The sequence below is a fragment of the Taeniopygia guttata genome, chromosome 2 (genome assembly GCF_048771995.1).
Source record: "Taeniopygia guttata chromosome 2, bTaeGut7.mat, whole genome shotgun sequence".
NCBI classification, from domain to species: Eukaryota; Metazoa; Chordata; class Aves; order Passeriformes; family Estrildidae; genus Taeniopygia; species Taeniopygia guttata.
Window position 1 is genome coordinate 23,779,723 of NC_133026.1, and position 18,956 is coordinate 23,798,678.

At 41.0% G+C, this 18,956-nt stretch overlaps 1 protein-coding gene and 1 long non-coding RNA gene across 4 annotated transcripts in view; both read right to left on the reverse strand.

Annotated features, from left to right (window-relative positions):
* CDK6 (cyclin dependent kinase 6) overlaps nt 1-18,956 on the reverse strand; it is a 140,622-nt gene that overhangs the window by 97,220 nt on the left and 24,446 nt on the right. For all 3 annotated transcript variants that reach the window (XM_030266961.4, XM_030266962.4, XM_030266963.4), the window contains exon 3: nt 11,192-11,327. In XM_030266961.4, the coding sequence (XP_030122821.4) occupies nt 11,192-11,327 (136 nt within the window). The remainder of the gene's footprint in view (nt 1-11,191; nt 11,328-18,956) is intronic.
* Nucleotides 8,565-11,185, reverse strand: LOC140682608 (uncharacterized). Its single transcript, XR_012054505.1, has 2 exons — nt 10,385-11,185; nt 8,565-10,270 (listed from the first exon to the last, which is right to left on the reverse strand). It is a non-coding gene; the product is annotated as an uncharacterized lncRNA (long non-coding RNA).

Sequence of the window (18,956 nt, forward strand, 5' to 3'; positions counted from 1 at the left end):
GTCTGTATATACACACGCACACACGCACACACACGTGTACATGTGTGTACATGTATGTGTAGTGTGCTTTCATGTACATACATGTGAAGGCAATATACACCAAAGCACACTCTAGGCACAGCAGGAGGATTGGTGCTACCCCTCACTTATCTGCGTACACTTTAAGCATCTGCATTGCCAGTTCTTGCCTTTTCTGGGCCACACCTATTTTGAAAAAATGAACTCTGGAGACAGTAGAGTGATGATCATAGTTTCCCTTTCTCTCACTCAAATAGCAGTATTTTTTTCTGCAAATATGTTAGAGGAGTTTTACAATATACACTTATGTATATATGTGTGTTTATGTGCCTATGTATTCATAAGTAATAAAAAATTATTTAAGCTGATTTTACATTGTACAAATGAAAACATGTAATACAAAAAAATTCCATCTCTGCCCATTTGTATGGAACTTTGTTTTCTGGCATAAGCTAAATGCATGTGTTATGGAGGAAAAGAAACAAACAAAACATATCTTGATTAAATCAGTATGCCACTAAAGTAACACGCTTCAAATTAATTTTTACTGTGGGATACAATAACCTGGTTATTCACTGGCATAAAACCAGTGCATACAGCTAGTCCAAAAGTATTAAATTTCTCTTGGGGTGGAATAGAGAAAACAGTTTTATGGGAAAATAACTTTCTTGATTACAATATTGTCTTTTATTAGCTATGAGTTGTCTGTGGCCAACTTTTGAATTGTTTTACACTATGGCTCTATAATTGCTGTGAGTAAATATAGACACTTTGTAAATGTTCTACTTTAGAGAATCTGAGCTGCAGTAACTTGGGTTGACTGAGATGGCAAATGCATTCTGCTACAATGCTTCTTGTCCCAGACCAGCTGAGTTCAACCCTTAAGATTTCTGGGTTTAGTAAGAAAAAATATGTTGCTCAGTTTTCCCAAGCATCTACCTTGTCACAATTTGTGCTGTTGTCTACGCTTCCCCATCTCTGTGTGCTTGTTTTGGGATGAAGTACAGTTTTGTGAGCGTACTGCATAGGGGACTGATTTCCTTCCTAGTGCAGAAACTACTGTTAAGGAAGTGATTCTTGTCTGCCCTGGCAAAAATCAAGAATGGCTCTTTGAAATTCTTCTCTTTACCCCACGTTTGCTGCAGTCCAACCTTCAAATTACTTGTCAAAAACAGTATATGGCTTGTAAGCAAATTTAGAACGTGGGTAAATCCAAACATTTCAGTCTATTTTTCTGCCACTGCTTTACATGCACTATCAGCTGCAATAGCTTTCTCCTAATTACTTCAAATGTGGCATATCGTGTTTGACGAAGAGAAAGACTCTGGAAATACGAGTGACACTTCTGCTGATCACTGAGGCAGGATGTGCTTGCAGAGCAAGTCGTGCCTTAGCACCACCACCATGAGACAAAAGAAAGCATCTCAAAAAAAATCCCCACCTGGAGGAACTGTCAGTGGCTGGATGCAGACCAGTGTGGCACTGTCTCTGAGATGCTGCCTGGCAACTCAGCCCCACTTCTGTACCTGATTGACAATTATTCCTACCACATGCTCCCTTTCTTCCAGTGTCATCAAAGTGTTTCACATAGCAACTGGTACCGCACTGATGTTCCAGTAGCAAAAAAACAGTGCCATTAATAATCTGAGAGCATCTCAAGGGAATGCAGAGCAGTAGGACCCATAAACTTTTTTATGCATCACACCCATGTCCAGCTCTGCTGAACTAACAGAAATGAAACAAACTGATAACAACATTTCACTTCCAGTGTTTGTAATACTGCAAATTTGCAATGACTTGATCATAAATCCATTCTACCAAGGCTCAATCACCTTCCCTGCCCACAATTCAGAATCTCTTCAGTTTCTTAATTTCCTCTGACTTTCTGAATAAAGATGATTTCTGGCCCTCCATCTACTAAAAACAATAGCTTCCTTCTGACTTCAAAAATGATGTGTCCCTAAGGGCCCTACTGGACTGCACTGCTGCCTTGAGAGTAGAGACCACAAAAGAAAAGTAGGTTGAGATGTCTATTTACAGAACCCTTGATAGACATCATTTCACAGTGACATTTCTAATTCAGTGTCATTGTTTTGAAAGACTCAAATTATTATTTCAGGCAGGTTGCTTTCATGCATTATGCTCCAGTGTTGCTTGACTGCTTTCCAAACTGGAACAACTGAAAAAATGTGAAGCGCTCCAATGATTTTAAATCACTCTAGTCATGACAAAGTGATTTAAAATTATTGGAGTGCCTCACATTTTTATGAGCTCTCAGTTTGCAAGCAATGGAGGTCCTTGCAGTCCTAGGCTACAGCACTGCAAAAAACAACTATACATTATCATCAGATTGAAAAGGTTTGCATTTGAATTTGGAAAAGGCAGGAATTCAAAGATATTTAACACCACCATAATTAAAATCAGTGGCTGTACACTAACAGTAAAAGGGTCCAAGCTAAAGAAGTAACTGCGAGGATACCAGACTACATTGTGCAACATCCTGTGAGCTGCAGTCCCTTTATTCACAGAATCACAACTCCTCCTAACCCCTTGGACAGCTTGTACATTGCTACCTGCTAGCAGCCAGAGGAAACGTGGGTGTGCTTCTACATGCAGCACAGTATGGGCAAGAAATTACACCGCCTACAACATAGGGAACAGCCACTCTACAGAGTGGATATCCTGGAGAATATCCATTTTTTAATGTTTAGCTCCTTCAGAGCTTGTGCAGGACACCTACTCTCTCCTGCTACCATTTCACGCAGAAGTCCAACCCCTAATAGCAGGGTAACAGAGAAAGAAAAAAAAAAAATTTATCCCACAATGATATATCAGTTAATCTCTTTTGTTTTTCACTTATTTGTACTGGCAAATCTTTAATTTATAATACCAATTCAGAATAAAATTTGTTGTAAAATAATCCACAAAAATGAAACCCTTAGCAGCTGTAAATGGGCACCATTTCACCGAAGCTAATGGATTTACACTTGTTAGTATCAGCTGGGGATCCGATCCATTATTTGTACACTACAAATTCCCACTAAGTTTTGCTTCTTTCTTTACCATAAAATCACTGAGAGGAAAATGATAATAAGAGCTCTTCTTAGTATCTTCTTAGTATCTTTCTTATTAATTCAAGCAGGTTCTTTTTTTTAGTGACTTTTAACTTTGATGTTGTTAAATGCAGCCGCCCTATGAAGACTCTCAGTACTGGTGAACCTGTTTTCCTGGAATATCTTGCTTTATTTTCAGAACTGCATGATTGTGTGACATCTGCTTCACGTCTCATACGTGATCAACTGAGTAGGTACAACCATGGCATATGGCTGAGTCACTTCGCAACAGTGAACACTGGTCTGCTTTCTGAGAAACAGCATCTTCATATTAATTTTCTAAGAGTCTTGCAAAGATGTGACCAGTCTGCCTGGTTTAATAGCAGGTAATATAAGCTAAGAGGGATGCAACAATAACAAGTATTCCATGACTGAGGCCAATATTTAAAAATTCAATTTTACTATCTGGTTAAGTCCACGAAAGAGAATTAAGTTCACTGCTGTACTTTTTTTTGGGCATCTAAATACCAGAATGTGTGTACCAAATCAGATGGGTATATCAGCTTTCTATGCAAAGAAGTAAATATCCAAAAAAGATTCACAGAAGCCATTCACTTGGGTAAGGAACCAGGACACAGCAGAGAAAAGCACATACATTAAAACCCTGCTCACTCTGTTCCGGCTGCCCTGTTCAAGGCTGGAGGGAATACCACGAAGATTCACAAATCACAGATCTGCGCTGAAACACATTCCAAGCTTTTGCAACATTCTGTGACAGATAACATATGCACCTGCTGTACTGGAAACCTTTGTTTTGCTCCCTCCTGTGCTGACTGTCAGATTGAAACTGTACAGCCCATTTAGCACATGGAGCCTAAATTCTACATTTCTGTAAGAAAACTATTGCAAGAAGGCACAAGTTTACTATAATGACATTACCTCACAAAGTTAACTTTATTCATTACTAAAATTAAAGAACCTCAATGAAAGTTTGTTGTCCCCTCTCACTTTTACAGACTCTTTGGTCTGGCATCACAATGTGACTAGAAGGAATGACAAAGAACTATTCTGTAACCATTTAATGTACAGGTTTATATATGAAGCCATTATATGCATAGATTAATTTAAAGCTAAGTATTATTAAATACATTGCAGTATCAATAAACACCGTCTTGGTTGCATATGTATGATTTCTACATGAAAAATATAGTTAGTGTTATAAACAACCATATCCATATCAAAATGACTTAGGATCAAAAAACCATGCCAGTCTCACAAACATCAGAACGAAATGTGACTACGGAGTTTAAACATGCCTCAGTCCGAAAGGCTAAGACATCAAAATGCTTTAGTGGTCTGTTAACTATTTAAAATAAAATCATCATTCTGGGGCAGACATGTCATTCCCATTTCCACTACCCTTATGTCAGCCAACAGAAGTCCCTAATGAGCCAAGGCTCTCCAAGGCTCAACTGCTAAGACCATTAACATTACCAAAGACCTGTGCATGACTAACAGCTGTGTCCAAAGGAAACTGAACTCATACCTTGCATTTCCACATAAACGGCCCTAAAGTTAAAGAGTATCCCAGGAAGGAAAGAAGGGAAGAGACAATGGGTAGAGACGAAAGAAGGAAGATGTTGTCATTGCTGATTCTGATTCATGCCATATGGAAAATATATTAATCAGGTCTGACAGAGGAAGCCAGCAAGGGTGAGCGTGACTACAATCCAGCAGTTACAAAGACTTATTAAGCAGATTAGAGGCTGAATATTGTTCTCTTTCAAAAGTGAACATTATGCCCACAAGTATTTGGAGTAGTGTTCACCATCCTCTACCTCAAAGTAGACTCAATTTAATAATGGAAGGGCTTCAGCAGAAAATATTTAAAACTCCTATGTCCAGAATAACCAAGAACTCAGAAGCTAGAGCTACAGAAATGGATGAGAGCATTCACACTCCTGGTGACAGAAAGGGGAAGTGAGCATGTCTGCTCTAGAACCTGGGTGTGTATTCCCACTACTGGTCAATGTCTCATAGGAAAACTACCTCTCTTCTATCATGCTATGGACACATGTCTGTATCTTCCTAAAACACCCTCTGGGGTGCCTCCTACTCCACGGACTTAGGCATTAGAAAGGCATTGCTGAACAGCATTAAGACAAGAGCTCTAGCTGTGTTTAAATGATTAATATGGTTCATTTCTCTGAACTGCTACAGTCTGACCATCACCCGCAAAACATAAAGAAAGTTCTTAAAATGGTACCTGCGGGATTTGTAATTTTCTCTTCTTCCCCTCCCCATTCCCCATCCCCGCTTCCCGCGTGTTCCCCTTTTGTCCTGCGACCCAGCCCGCCCCTCCCCCCCCCCCCCCGCGGTCTATTGTCCTGATGCTGCGTTCCCTTATCACTCCCCCTCAACACGCGGTCAGTGCCTGCCCCCCCGCCTTTCCCATCGCCGCTCCTGCCTCTCCGGCTCAGGTTCCCCCCCCCCCCGCCCCCGGCACGGGGTATAACCGACCCCCGGTCAGTGCCCCGGTGCCTCGGGAACACGCTTCTACAATAAACACGTGTTTGCACCCGAGGCCCGTGTCGCCATTTTGTCTGTTCCCGCACTAGAACTGAGCCTTGCAGAGCCGAAGGGGAAAAGTGGCCGCCGCTTCTCCCCTCCTCCCGCCGTGCTCCCGCAGGCGCCTGCCGGGAGCCGGTCTCGCATGGCAACAAATGGTTGCAGAGGATGGCTATTTCCATCGATTTGTGAAAAGAGGGAGAGAGAAAGGAACTCTGCCGCTGTAAAAGCTCTGCTCACGCTAAGAGGAGTGGATCCGCCGGGCGGAAAACAAACCCGAAGCTCCGTGGACCCTCTTCCGTCCTCGCTGGCGTGCTCTCTACCCAGCCCAGTAGCAGCCGTGCTGCGGGGGCAGCCGGACTGCAGGGGCCGTGAGCCGGGTAGACTTACCCCGGGACAAAGAGGACAGTTTGGCAGTGGCTCAATGGGGACGGCATTTGAATGGAGACCAGAGGCTGACAGTGGCCGAACCCAGAGTTTCAGGGACGAGCTCTGGTTAACGGGAACACCCAGGCTTCTGGGAGAGCCAAACTGCGAAAGAATACGTCCTCAGTTTAGCATGATTTTCCACCACTGAGGAGAGAGATAGAGGTTTCACCGCCCGAGCCCGGAGGGTAAGTTGAGAGCAGGGCGGGACCCTGGCGGGCAGCTGAGGTACCTTTTTTTCTTTTGAGTTGTAACCACTATCCATGCTCAGACAGGGGCTGTAGGCTTGCATGTCCCTGGCGGCCAGGAGGCTTTTTCTTTTCCGAGGAGGACGCAACCTCGCTTGGTCTTTTTGGGGTAACTCATACTGGAAAGCTCCTTCTCTTTCTTGGAAAGCTGCCTTTTTTACCCTCTCCTCCCTATTCTGGGCTATGGGGGCAGGGGGGGTCAAAAGGACACCAATGGGACAGAATTGTAAATGGCAACACATCAGCTATGGGAGAATTGTTAACATCCTAAGAGAGGTCCTTCACATCCACACATTTCGTCGGCTTCCAGCCGCGTCGGGCCCCTCTCCTGTAGATTTCCCCCTTGGCTTCTTCGAAGCTCCCTCTTCCCTTTTCCCCATGGACTTCCTCAAACCTTCTCCCTTGGGGATGGCAGCGGCTGAGCCGCCCCAAGCGCCCTGCCGGACAATGTTATCCTTCCTTGCGCATGGCATTGGCCGTGCCTCCCCGGGCGAGATGCAGTGCACCCGGCACCCCCTCCCAAGATGGCGCTGGCCACGCTACTCTTCTGCCCTTGTTTTCCTGCCAGCCCCACCCCTTCCCAATGGCCCTGCACCATCCTGCAGCGAGCCAGACCCTATTGGGGGGGAGGTGAGGTTGGATTAATCCCTCAGTCCTTCTTCTGGGCCCCCCTCTGATGGGAGGGATTGCCGGAGGGGCCCCTCCGTTAGAGGACCTCCCTTTGTAAGAGAGCTTTCCCCTTTGCTGTGGGGGGTCGCCCTTCGAAGGGAGTGCAGCTGGAAACCCGGACCAGGGCTCCACTGTTTTCTTTCCCCTCAAACAGTGGCACCCAGGTTCACCCTCTATCCCATCTCCTAAATGTACCTTGCCCAAAGTTCCCTTATTATTTCAATACAAGTTTTCCCCATTGCTTGTGATAATTTGGAAATAACTTCTTGGATTGAGTTATATCTTATAGAAGGAAAGATCATCCTCTCTAATTACTGCCCACAATGCTATGCCAACTTTGCAATCAAATAATCAAATTGGAGAAACCACATCACTGTTTGCTGCCTGCTACTGCTCTGCTAGAATTCGAAAAACCACAAGCATCTCGTCATGAATGCTGCTTTCATCCTCGATACAGAATGTGTTTATGACAATTTTGTACCCTTTATCTTAAATTGTAATGTGGAAAAGATTTTTGCCCCATTCATTGTGACTATGATTGGTGTATCACTTTCTGATGTCTCTCGACTTACGTTTTCTCAGTAATTTGTAACGCTGCTAATTTGTTTTTAATTCAGAACTCCCTTTCCTTTATGTAAATGCAAAAGAGTGAATTGCGGGATTTGTAATTTTCTCTTTCTCCCCCCCCCCATCACTCCTCCCCCCTTCCGGCGTGTTCCCCCTTTGTCCTGCGACACAGCCCGCTCCTCCCCCCTCACCTGTGGTCCTTTGTCCTGATGCTGTGTTCCCTTATCACTCCCCCTCGCCACACGGTCTGTCCCTGCCCGCCCCCCCGGCTCTCCCATCGCGGTCTCCGGGGTTTCCCTGCCCCCATCCCCTGCCCTGTCCCCATTGGCCGCAGCTCAGGTTCCCCCCGCCCCCGGCACGGGGTATAACCAACCCCTGGTCGGTGCCCCGGTGCCTCGGGAACACGCTTCTACAATAAACACGTGTTTGCACCTGAGCCCCGTGTCGCCGTTTTGTCTGTTCTCGCGCTAGAACTGAGCCTTGCAGAGCTGAGGGGAAAGCAGTCACTGCCTCTCCCCTCCTCCCGCTGTGCTCCCGCAGGTGCCCGCCTGGAGCCGGTCTCGCACAGCAACAGGTACCGGTGTCACTTTTACTTCTTGACAGCTGGTAACCAAAAACCCCAGCATGCCCCAAACCAGAAAAAGCTGAGCCTCCCTTCCCTAAATGTTATGTAAGGATGGTAGTCAATTTACACAAAAAAGAACTTTTGGGGCTGATACTTCTCTCATAGTAATTTTATGTCATTCAAGGTCCACAAACAACTGTTGATTTTACACCACAGTGCCAAAGAGGTATATTAGATCCTTCAACTTCAAGCTATCCAGAGCTTGGCTCATTTGGCACTTCTGTGCTGCTGACACATGCAGAACTTTAACAGATGGTCTTGCAATACTGGCAGTTGTTTTGTACTGTGCTGGTGGTGAGGGGAAATACTCTACACAAATTGTCTGCAATTCTGGAAAATAAATGAAGTACAAATCCATATTAACCTCAAAAGCCAAACTATAAAAAGTCAGATTAGTCATTTAATGATGTATGTACTCTGGGTTAAATGCTCAGCTGCTACAAAATCTTAGTATTTCCCTGCAGCCAGGAGAAGTTTGTTTTGCTTCAATTTCTGTCAGGAATATCCATAAAGATTGTATAATTACAAAGGTAATGAAATAGACTAAAAATAAGCTGTGAGACCCTTCCTCATGTGATCAGCCCTTACTATCAGCAAAAGTACCTCCATAAACTGGGTATTTTGATATAAACACGAAGCAACAGGGTGCAACCTAAGTTAACTGAATCTCTCTCTTTTCCTGTGCCAAACAGGATTCAAGAAAAAACACATCATCTACTGTGAAAATGTTGAAATTAACAGCAATGACCAAGTAAACAGCAATTTTACATTTTTCCTCACCCATTTAGAAAGTGATTATGTACCACAAGATGAATTTTACAGTCACTAATATACATAAAAGTTACTAATAACATAAAATACCAAAATTGCTCCTCTTTGTTTCTGTGTGGCTTTTCTATTTTATTGTGCTAAACTATCAGATATACCAAATGGGTTAACTAGTAAACCATTTGTGCATAATAGTGCTTTGTGAATGTAAGCACAATGATTTCCTTCATCAGTATAAAATCTCCATGAAATGTATATTCAAACATATATTTGACAGCCTCATAGTGCAGTTTTGGAACAGAATTTTTGGAAATCTTTACTTTAGTACTGTGTTTTTGTCTTGTATTTCCTTTAAATGAAACACAGATCAAAAGATACTTCAAACTGAGATTTCAGAGGCTTGGTCTTTCAGCTCCCATCAGTTTCAATATACTCAGTTTGCTAATATGCCAGTCACCTTGTATCTTATTTTCAAAATGTTAGTTAAATTGAAATACAGTTCATGTAAGTAGCTTCAAAGTCCTAGGAGGAAAACAGAACTTTATTAGCATTATAATAAAATAGTCTTACAATACAGGTACATTCCAGTCTTCTTCTGACTGAATCAAAGATGTATCCATTTTTCAAAAATTTTATTTTATCCACTATGGTTGGTTAAATACACGGTTGCTGGAACTGACTGATATTATATGTATGTGACCTTGACACCAGTGAATAATCTTTATCTACTTTAGTTCTAATTTTATACTGAAAGATCTAGCACCTCCTAAGTTTGAAGCTGTTATAAGAATTATTAAAACAACTAAATTTTCAATAGTTTTCGTGCTTTCTTTTCCTCCCTGGGGACTTTTCCAGACTAGAATTATACAACGTACTTCCAGAAAGTACTTATACAAGTGAAAGATAATGCACGTCTGAAAGCATAAATTGTTTATCCTCATGAAAATGAAAAAATCAGAAGAAATGTTAAACAGACACAGTCAAAATGTAGCAACATCAATCCCTCTCCTTCTCTTCCCAGGTATAAATTTTTTGTCAAACGCCTCAACCTAGCATTCTCAATGTGGCATTTTGCTGTGAAATTCACAGAAAAGCAGAGGAGATGGTATATGCATTTTATTAACAATAATGCAGGTACATCCTATCCTAGGTAGGGGTCCTCCCTTACAGATGAAGAATACATGACAACAATTATTGTCCTCCCAGTTACTGAGAGCCTTCCCAGCTTCTGTAACTGGTCATGACTCCATCTTTCAGCCCATCATCTGCAGAGCACACCACAGGCCCACAACGAACATTTCTTGCTCTCAGAATCTACACAAACTCTCCTGGCAAGCAGGACATAAAACAAAATTAGTCTCTTGGGGAAATAAAAGGCAAAGGAAAAGGGATAAGGAGTACAGGATTTCTTTTATCCATTCTAGCAATATCCAGCACTTCACCTTTAAGGGAAGGTTCAAGTAGTCTCTGCTGAAACAATAACAGAGTCATCTGCCTGCAGCTGGAAGCAAAGGTCATTCTTAATGATTTCACAGAATCATGGAATCACAGAATGGCATTACTAGTATTGGAAAACATCTTAAAAATCCCACTGCCATGCACAGGACACCTTTCACTAGACCAGGTAGCTCCGAGCTCCATCCAGCCTGTCCTCAAACACTACCGGGGTGGGGCAGCCATGACTTCCCTGGGCAACTTGTTCCAGTGTCTCAGTGTCCTCACAGTAAAGAATTCTTCCCTAATATCTAATCTAAACATACTCTTTCAGTTTTAAATCACTCCCCCTTTTCCTGTCACTACATGCTCATGTAAATAGTCTCTCTCCGTATTTCTTGGAGGCTCCCTTCAGGTACTGGAAGGTTGCAATTAAGTCACCTCTAAGCCTTCTCTTTTGCAGGCTGAACAATCCCAATTATCTCTGCCTTTCCTTGTAAGATAAGTGCTCCATCACTCTAATCAATTTGGTGACCCTGCTCTTGACCTGATCCAACAGGTCCCTGTCCTTCCTGTGCCTGAATGCTACATTTGGTACAACAGTAGAGATTCAGTAAATTTGGAACTCTGAAAGAGAAGTATAACCACAAGTGCAGCATTTTCACAAAGAGACTGTATCTCTTACTTTGTGCTGCAGTTCATGTCCCAAGCTGGGCACTGTTCAATTTTGATGCACAAAATCCTATGGGATAACAACACAGTTTGTCTGATTTATCTCTGAAATACTACCTCCTAAAATCTTTCTCTTTAAATACCTTTATAGTTTCAGTAGGCACTCCAGGCTCTGGAACTTTATCCAAGTAAGTAGTCAAGTCTTGATCCACATGTTCAAACACTAACATTAACTTGGTCTCTCTGTCTGTTCGTGACATGGTGCACACATCAAACAATCTGAGAAGAGGAAAAGAACAGAAGAGGTAAGTATATAGGAACCAGTACAGACGTACCTTGTATCTCAAGCATGTCTATTTAAATTTCTTACAGTATACAGAATGGAAAAGAGCCTTCCAAAGGTAGACAAATCTTTGAGCTCTTGATTCATCAGATAACAGCTGATATATCAAAATTACCATCTCAGTCTTTCACTTGTGAATTCTGAAAAAGGATTAATTAATAAGAACTCATGTAAAATAATTACATGAAAATAATTCATTTTTTTGACATAACAACCTGAGTTGCTACAGAAAATAAAGTGACATTTATACACATTCCAGGCTCCGGTACTTATAGACATTAAAAAAAAAAAAAAAAAAAAAAAGCCGGAAAGAGTTTTCAAAAATACATGAGTGTTTGCATGCACTTTCATTTTCTTTCCACATAATTCCCACATATACCATTACACAGCTTTATAATTAGATCTCCTTCAGCAGAAACAGAAGTTTTTTGCTGATTCCTCTTGTAAATTCCTGGATGCAAGGAATACCTCCAGAATCAGCCCACTGTTTGGAAAAAAGCTCTGTGGGCAAGATGTCACTACTTCTTTCAACACTTTTGGTTATTCTTTTGCTGGAACTTCTTTATCATTTCACCTTGTTACCCAACACCGAACTAATTGACAAAGCTCTTCATAATACCACATTCCTATCTGATTACTCTGCTTTCTATTGTTTTCTCTTTTTAAGTAGGATTTCTCTCATCCTCTCTCCATCTACCATGCCAAATTTAACCACTGTTTTACCTTTTTCAAAAACATCTGCCCATCCTTCTGTGCTTCACACCTATATTCATACCAGTGATTTTCACTATCCTTGTTCAAGTCCCACTTCTACAAAATCCTAATAGGAAACCATCTAAACAGCTAGAGGGACATTTCTTCCCTGCTCACATATTTTACTCATGTGCTTATTCATTTATATTCCAAGATCAGATCTTCAGATTTGTCTCTGAAGTGAGGCAGAAAAATGAATCACTACTTTTACTAGGTGACAGTAGATTTAAAAAATGAATGAAGTTACTGATAAAAAGGTCTAGACAGTTAAACTGAAGAATCTCTCATTGATAACAGACCAAACTAGTGTTGATACCATGGCTCATTTTTTCCAAGATCGTATCAGTGATGCTGGTGTATTACTTTTATCTTTCATACTCTTCCTTAGAATTACTTTATTAGAATTAAGAAGTGCAGGACTTTTGGTAATGTTATCAAGTAGTATTTTTGTTGTTTGTTCAAGGACTAAAGGTTTTATATGCAGGATTTGAAGACAACTGGTCACACACAAAGCCTTGGGAGTCCCCTCTTTTCCCAGAGGACATCTGACAAACAGACAAGGACAAGATGTATGTGAGATCTTGCACTATTTTACTTCTTACCTTAAATCTCAATGTATTTCACAAAAGAAGGAAACACTAGAATTGGCATAACCACTTGGGAAGAATGTAATTCGGGTTTAAGAGAGCAGTATTTTTCACTTGACATCTACCATAGTAAGGCTGTGCTCTCACTTGACAGCATTTTCTAAATAATCTTTGGTCCCACACTGAAAAATTTTTTATCAGCCACCATATTTTGAAAAGATATACATGCACATTCATGTTAGGTTAAGGAAGCTTTTCAGTGAGTAATAAATTACGAATCAGAGTTCCAGAATATGATAATAAGACTGTCACCCTACCTCTACTTGAAGACAAATCTGTACTTAATCTGTAATCATAATCTGAACAAAAAAACATTAATTATTATGGTAACACAGTGACTGTAAGAGAAAATGTGTTGGCACATTTCTCGTAATGACAGATACTGTTCTGTAAGATTCCCTCAATGGGGTGTACGTGTCCTATACACAGTAAATAAGTTTTGCGAAAAGTCATAAACCTTCCTGAAAAGTGAAATTTACTGGTATTTACTGGCTGGAGGTTAATAATATGCAGTATATTTATATAAATCAACATGGAATGTAGCCGGGCTGCCTATAACCCCAACACATGCAAATAGAGAGGAGCCAGACAGGTCTCAACATCTGAACATAAACACTGGAAAATATTTCCAACTGTATGATTCCTTTGTGTTGACCTACACTCAGCTAAAATGTTCGAGAAGACCCCTTTTGCCAGGTATTTAATACACTGGCAAAAACATATTTTCAACTATAGCACAGTTATAATTAAAGAAAAAAAGGAAAAAAGATTTCACTATATTAAACTTAGAAGTAACATGTCATTTCCAACTCACTGAGGAGGAAAATGTTGACTCTGTGTTAATTCCTCTGTATGTGGGTTATTTTGATTCTGGTATTTTCTGGCACAGCAAAACAAGGAACTCAGAGACACACAATTCTGGTTACCTTTTACTGAGTAGTAATATTATCACCAAGTATTAATATTATCTTTCCTTATCGTATACTCTTTATGTAAAACTCTAAATGCTTTACTGTAAATCATAAAAGCTCCAGATTCTGCGCTGGGCTGGGTAGAAGCACATTATGTTTACTCATAGAAAATACAGCTGCTACCTTAGAAAGATAATAATTTAAATCACAGATTACATTAATCCATGATATTACAAAAAACCAACATCTGGCATTACTCCTGCTAATCATTCTTGAAATAGATTAAGACATATCCTCTTTATTTAGTAGTTTCCACAGGGATAAAGCTACTTTTTTATAAATTATCCTCTCTTACATTCACTGTGAGAATATCACCCATAAAATTGTCTTTGTTAATTAGGAACATCTCTGCTGCCTACATTGCACATCTGTGAAGCCATTTCCTCATGATTTTCTGTATCTGACGCGTTAACATTGCACGTGACTGCCTCTCTGGAACAGGCAACAGCAAAAGGCCTTTTATTTAAAGAGTTACTATGTGGACACTGTCCTAAGTGAAGTAAACGTACCTCAATTAATACAGGATTTCCACACTGAATACTCTGTAAACACAAGCCCTGCCCTTCTATTGTACTTACAAAAGAAACGTTTGAATTATTTGATTAAAGTAAGATCCGCTATGGGAAATCCTGCAAGTATTTAACAAGATGTTTGGCTGGGAGTCATACACCACCCAGAGTGTCCATCTGAACTGGAACACTGTTGAAGAGACTCTAATGGAGAACCTGGGTTTTAATGCAGACATTTTTTCAAGTTAATTGTACTAAAGCAGGAGCTTATCAGCTACAAATCTCTGTCTCTGCTTTATTTTATGTATTTAGTGCCTAGTGGATCTTCCTATAATCCAGCAGAACACCCTCCTTCCTACAAAAATACTTCGTCATTTTTTGCATGCAGAAAACCAGATGATGCTCTTTAAAGTCTCCATAGGTTCTTACAACACAAAATCTGACAAATGCAACCTCAGTTCACTTTCATTTTACAATATGAATACCTAATGCTTTTAAAGCAAAGACAGTTATTACTTTGAAAACTATTGCATCTACAGAGTGGTAGATTGTAACTGATCCCAGAAAGTCCCTAAATGTTATGAGATTTGCTTTTGAGATTATCTGAGAATTGCTACGAAGCTTCCTGCTTTCAAGTAGCATAAACATTTTTTCCTGAGCAAACTGAGATAACAGCAATGGAGATCAGGTCCATCAGCCCAAGACACCTGCAGGAAATACTGACAGACAGATCTGACTGTAAGACCTGAAAAAAATGTAGGATATAATTTCTCTTGGCTGTTGTCAAACAGATGAGTAGGTACATTTGGAAAATTAACTGTATCACAGACAAAAGGAACACCAAGAATTAGATATTGCTGCCAGTGTGTCCAAGAGCTTACTGTTATTTTTACTGCAGTAGGACTAAGCCAACACGAACACATATGGATGGTCACTCACGGCACTGAACAAAACCAGTCATTGCCTCCTAAAGATTTCTAATAACATGGTTTTACTTTAATTTTCTTTGGAACAGTGTCTTCCTCGAAAGAATTACTTCCTAGCTTATGCATAACAGAGGAAGAGAATTGGAGCCTTTGATTTATGTGTAGGAGAAATGCTTTAGAAGACTGTGGTTACGTAAACAGTGGCATAATAATATGCTACAGTTTTAAGATTTCACAAGTCTGAGCAAATACACAGATGAAAAGAGTTTGGTGGCCTCAACCTAACTCTGAAAGATATTTATCTGCATGACAGAAAAACAGCACAGAACTTGTGTATTGACAGTGTTTATGTAAACACCACAAGACTGGGATACCAAGACTGTCACAGGCCACGACTGAGGTTTATTGACAAATAAGGGGAGGAGGACTTGAACTTCTGCTTTTACTGCCTTTGGGTCAGATTAATCCTGGAAGTTCATAAGCACAGAAAAGTTCTGCCTCTTATACCTAGAAGTACTGAAGAACGACAGTCGATCGTCCTTTTAGTCCAAATTTCTGCAGCAGCAAGAAGTCACTCAGCAGCAAGCCCTTTGTACACCCCAACTTTATAAACTAGGTACTCCTTAATAAAAGCAGTTTTATCCCTGCTTTTAATACTAGCTACCTTTTCCTTTCTTGATTTTGATGAAAGAAAAAGACTGCTGACAGAAACCAGTCTCTACCCGGAATCTCAAATACCCAACGTATTGGAACAAAGAGGTCATCTTTCAGATGAAGAAGACAATAGCAGGGCAACTGGAGTGGAACATGTGCATTAGGAGAACCAAGTCCTACACAGCAAAACAGGAAATAGAGTTTCCCACTCTGAAACATATCACAGAGTTCTTTCCCTCTGTTCAGGACATACTGTCTCATTTTAATCAGCAATCACCCACTTCTCCAGGCCTCTGAAAGCTGGTATTTCAGATGTAGAGTTTTCTTGCTCAAAGGAGCTTTAGTAAAACACTTTTAGATGGGATAAAAGTGCACATGCAGAGGAAGAGGCCACTAAATTCAAAGTATTTAAATGGCATTTTTCCTGGGATAGCATCTGTAGAATCACATAATAATGCAATACCTAAGTTCCATTTTCAGCAGCACATAGGGTCTTCAAGAGCTTCACAATGTACTTGTAACTCCAGCTGCAGCTGCCCCAGTGTGTATCAGTGTTTAAGGTGTAACTCCACAGCAGACTGCAACGTAACGAAGACTGACTGCACCCAACAGAACCACCTCGGTACTGGAAGCACACAGCATGAGGGCACAGCACTGCCTGCAGCACTGCTAGCAAGCCCACACACAGCTCCCTCCAGCAACAAGTCAGATGCCCAGAGCCAAACTTGATTAAATAATCTTGGGTATGTCTACAGTGTTCCCAGCAACTTTACATCTAAATCCTTATTTTCCACTTTATACTGAGTTCTTGGAGTATGTGAACATTTCTCCTGCTTTGCGATCCTTCCAGGGAAGGGTAGCAGGATCACCTTTGTCTCCAGGAGAAATTTCTTTCAGGCAAACAGCAGTAAAGGCAGAACTTAACATCAGATAAAATAAATTAATTTATCTAGGACAGGTAGATGTTCTGTAGATAGACGTTTTCAACTCTGAAGTCACACACTGATTATCTGCTGTGCACAGAGCAGAAAGAGCTACTGCGGAGAAGCCGCTGTACAATGAAAGAAAGGCAGCAGAAAGTCCTGTTCTGGACACCCACTCCAGCAGAGCCCAGCCAACACTGTTGCTTACGGCCCACTCACCAGTGAGGTTTAAGGAAAGGAAGGGGGACATTAGGATGACAAGGCAATCGTTCATCTGCAAACTGAGCTTTGTGCTGTAATTTTTTCCAGTCTCTCTCCCTTTCTGACTTGGAAAAATTATTTAAAATGCTTAGCTGTATAAAAGAGGTTTTTGTTCTTTAAGTGTGTGTGAGGAAGAGAGACAGAGAAAAGTGACAGAGAGAAATAGATGCTCATGAAAGCGAAGTAAATAGCACTGGCTAAAGTCCGATAGAGTGGGCTGACTGGGCAAGCGTTCAACGCTCAGTCCTGACTGCAGCCCTGACCTGCAACACCCCTGTTCTCCTGCACTGGGCCCCACTCAAGCTGTGACGAGCTCTGGTGCCGGACTGAATAGTTTTGTGATGCAGACAAATGTCTGCTCTGATGAAACCACCAAAACCAGTTTTCATTTCCAACAGAAACCAAGATTTGTGCCCAAAAGATGAAAAGGCTACATATGTTTTCTCAGTGTGCCACCCAAGCCACTAAAAGATGCAGTTGTTAAAAGAGTTTTGCTTCAAGGAAAAACAGGCCTGACAATATGTTCTCTGTACCTTTCTTTGTTTATAGCAGCATGCTGTCTATTTTAGCCTTCACATCGTCATTTCTCTTTCACCTTTATAGAAGGAGATTAACAGACAAGGACCAGAAAAGGGTCTTGTAAGACTCTGTAATTCAAACTATATCTTGCCATGCAGAACTCCTCTTCAGAACATATCCTACAGTTCACTAGCGTTAAAATGCTTAATTCCTCACCAGTTCCATGAACAATCTCACTGCAACTGATTTTATCCAAACTGGCCACGCGCGGATCCCTTGACAATACTGAGGGAAAATACCAGCTGGGTGGTGCCCGAACACACGTCTGTGTGCTGCTGTACCAAACGCTCTGTCCCAGGGCAGGCCAGGGACACGCCGAGTCACCCCTGAATCTGAAAAATAACATGGCCTGTTTATGAGGACAGTCGTTGACAGATTGTTTAGGATCAGCAATAGCTGTCTGACCTATTCATAGTGCTCTCATGTGATCCTTCAACAAGCAAATGTACACTGCCTTTCCAAGTCATGTACACTGCTGCTATACAGTGCTGTGAGCTTCCAGTAAGCCCCCAGTTCAGAGTACAAGTTAAAGATGCTCCCATTCATTGGCAGTGTGCTTGCATCTGTTGTTAAGGTTTTTAGACTTTCTTTATAATACCTTCCTTAGGGAACAGCTGTATTCCTTTTAGAATCCCTAATTTGCCCAACATGTAAGTAAAACTTATGCCTGAATATTGATTTTGTTTAATTCAAATGAAAGGAGCCCAGATGTTATTCTGAACTTCCAGCTGTACATGGTGCAAGATTAGATACAATAAAATCCAGTCTTTACTGTAGCCCACAGACGTCTTGTTACAGACTCCACATTTCAGTTTACATTTTGAATTAATTCTTGTGCCAGACCTACAGGATATGAATCTAAGACCTCTTCTAGATTTAAGTAAAAACAACTCATCTTTAAAATTTATACTTTACAACAGTATAAATTATCATTCATTCTTCAGTGGCTTAATAATAGATTCTATCTAAACATGAGATTTAATCGTGATGCCAAATATCAAAAATAACCAAGGAAATAATAACCCTTCCCTCCAGAAAAAAAAAAAATCATTGCAAAAATTAAAATGTCCTGTTTCCCACTGTACAATCTCATGTAATTTTTAAATGCTTGCAATATCACAGCAGTTCCTGAGGTATTTGTTTCAGCTTTTTAAAAATTGTATATAATTCTCATGCAAATTTGAGTACAAACTTTTGCTTCTAATAGATTCATGGGAGAACCTAAGAATAACAAAGCAGCTACTGCAGAAGGTGACAGAAGGGGTCCTCTGTTTTGAAGCTTGTCATCGATCCAGGGGCTGCTGTTTCTGAAAGACCTCCAGGTACTCTACAGCCACAATTA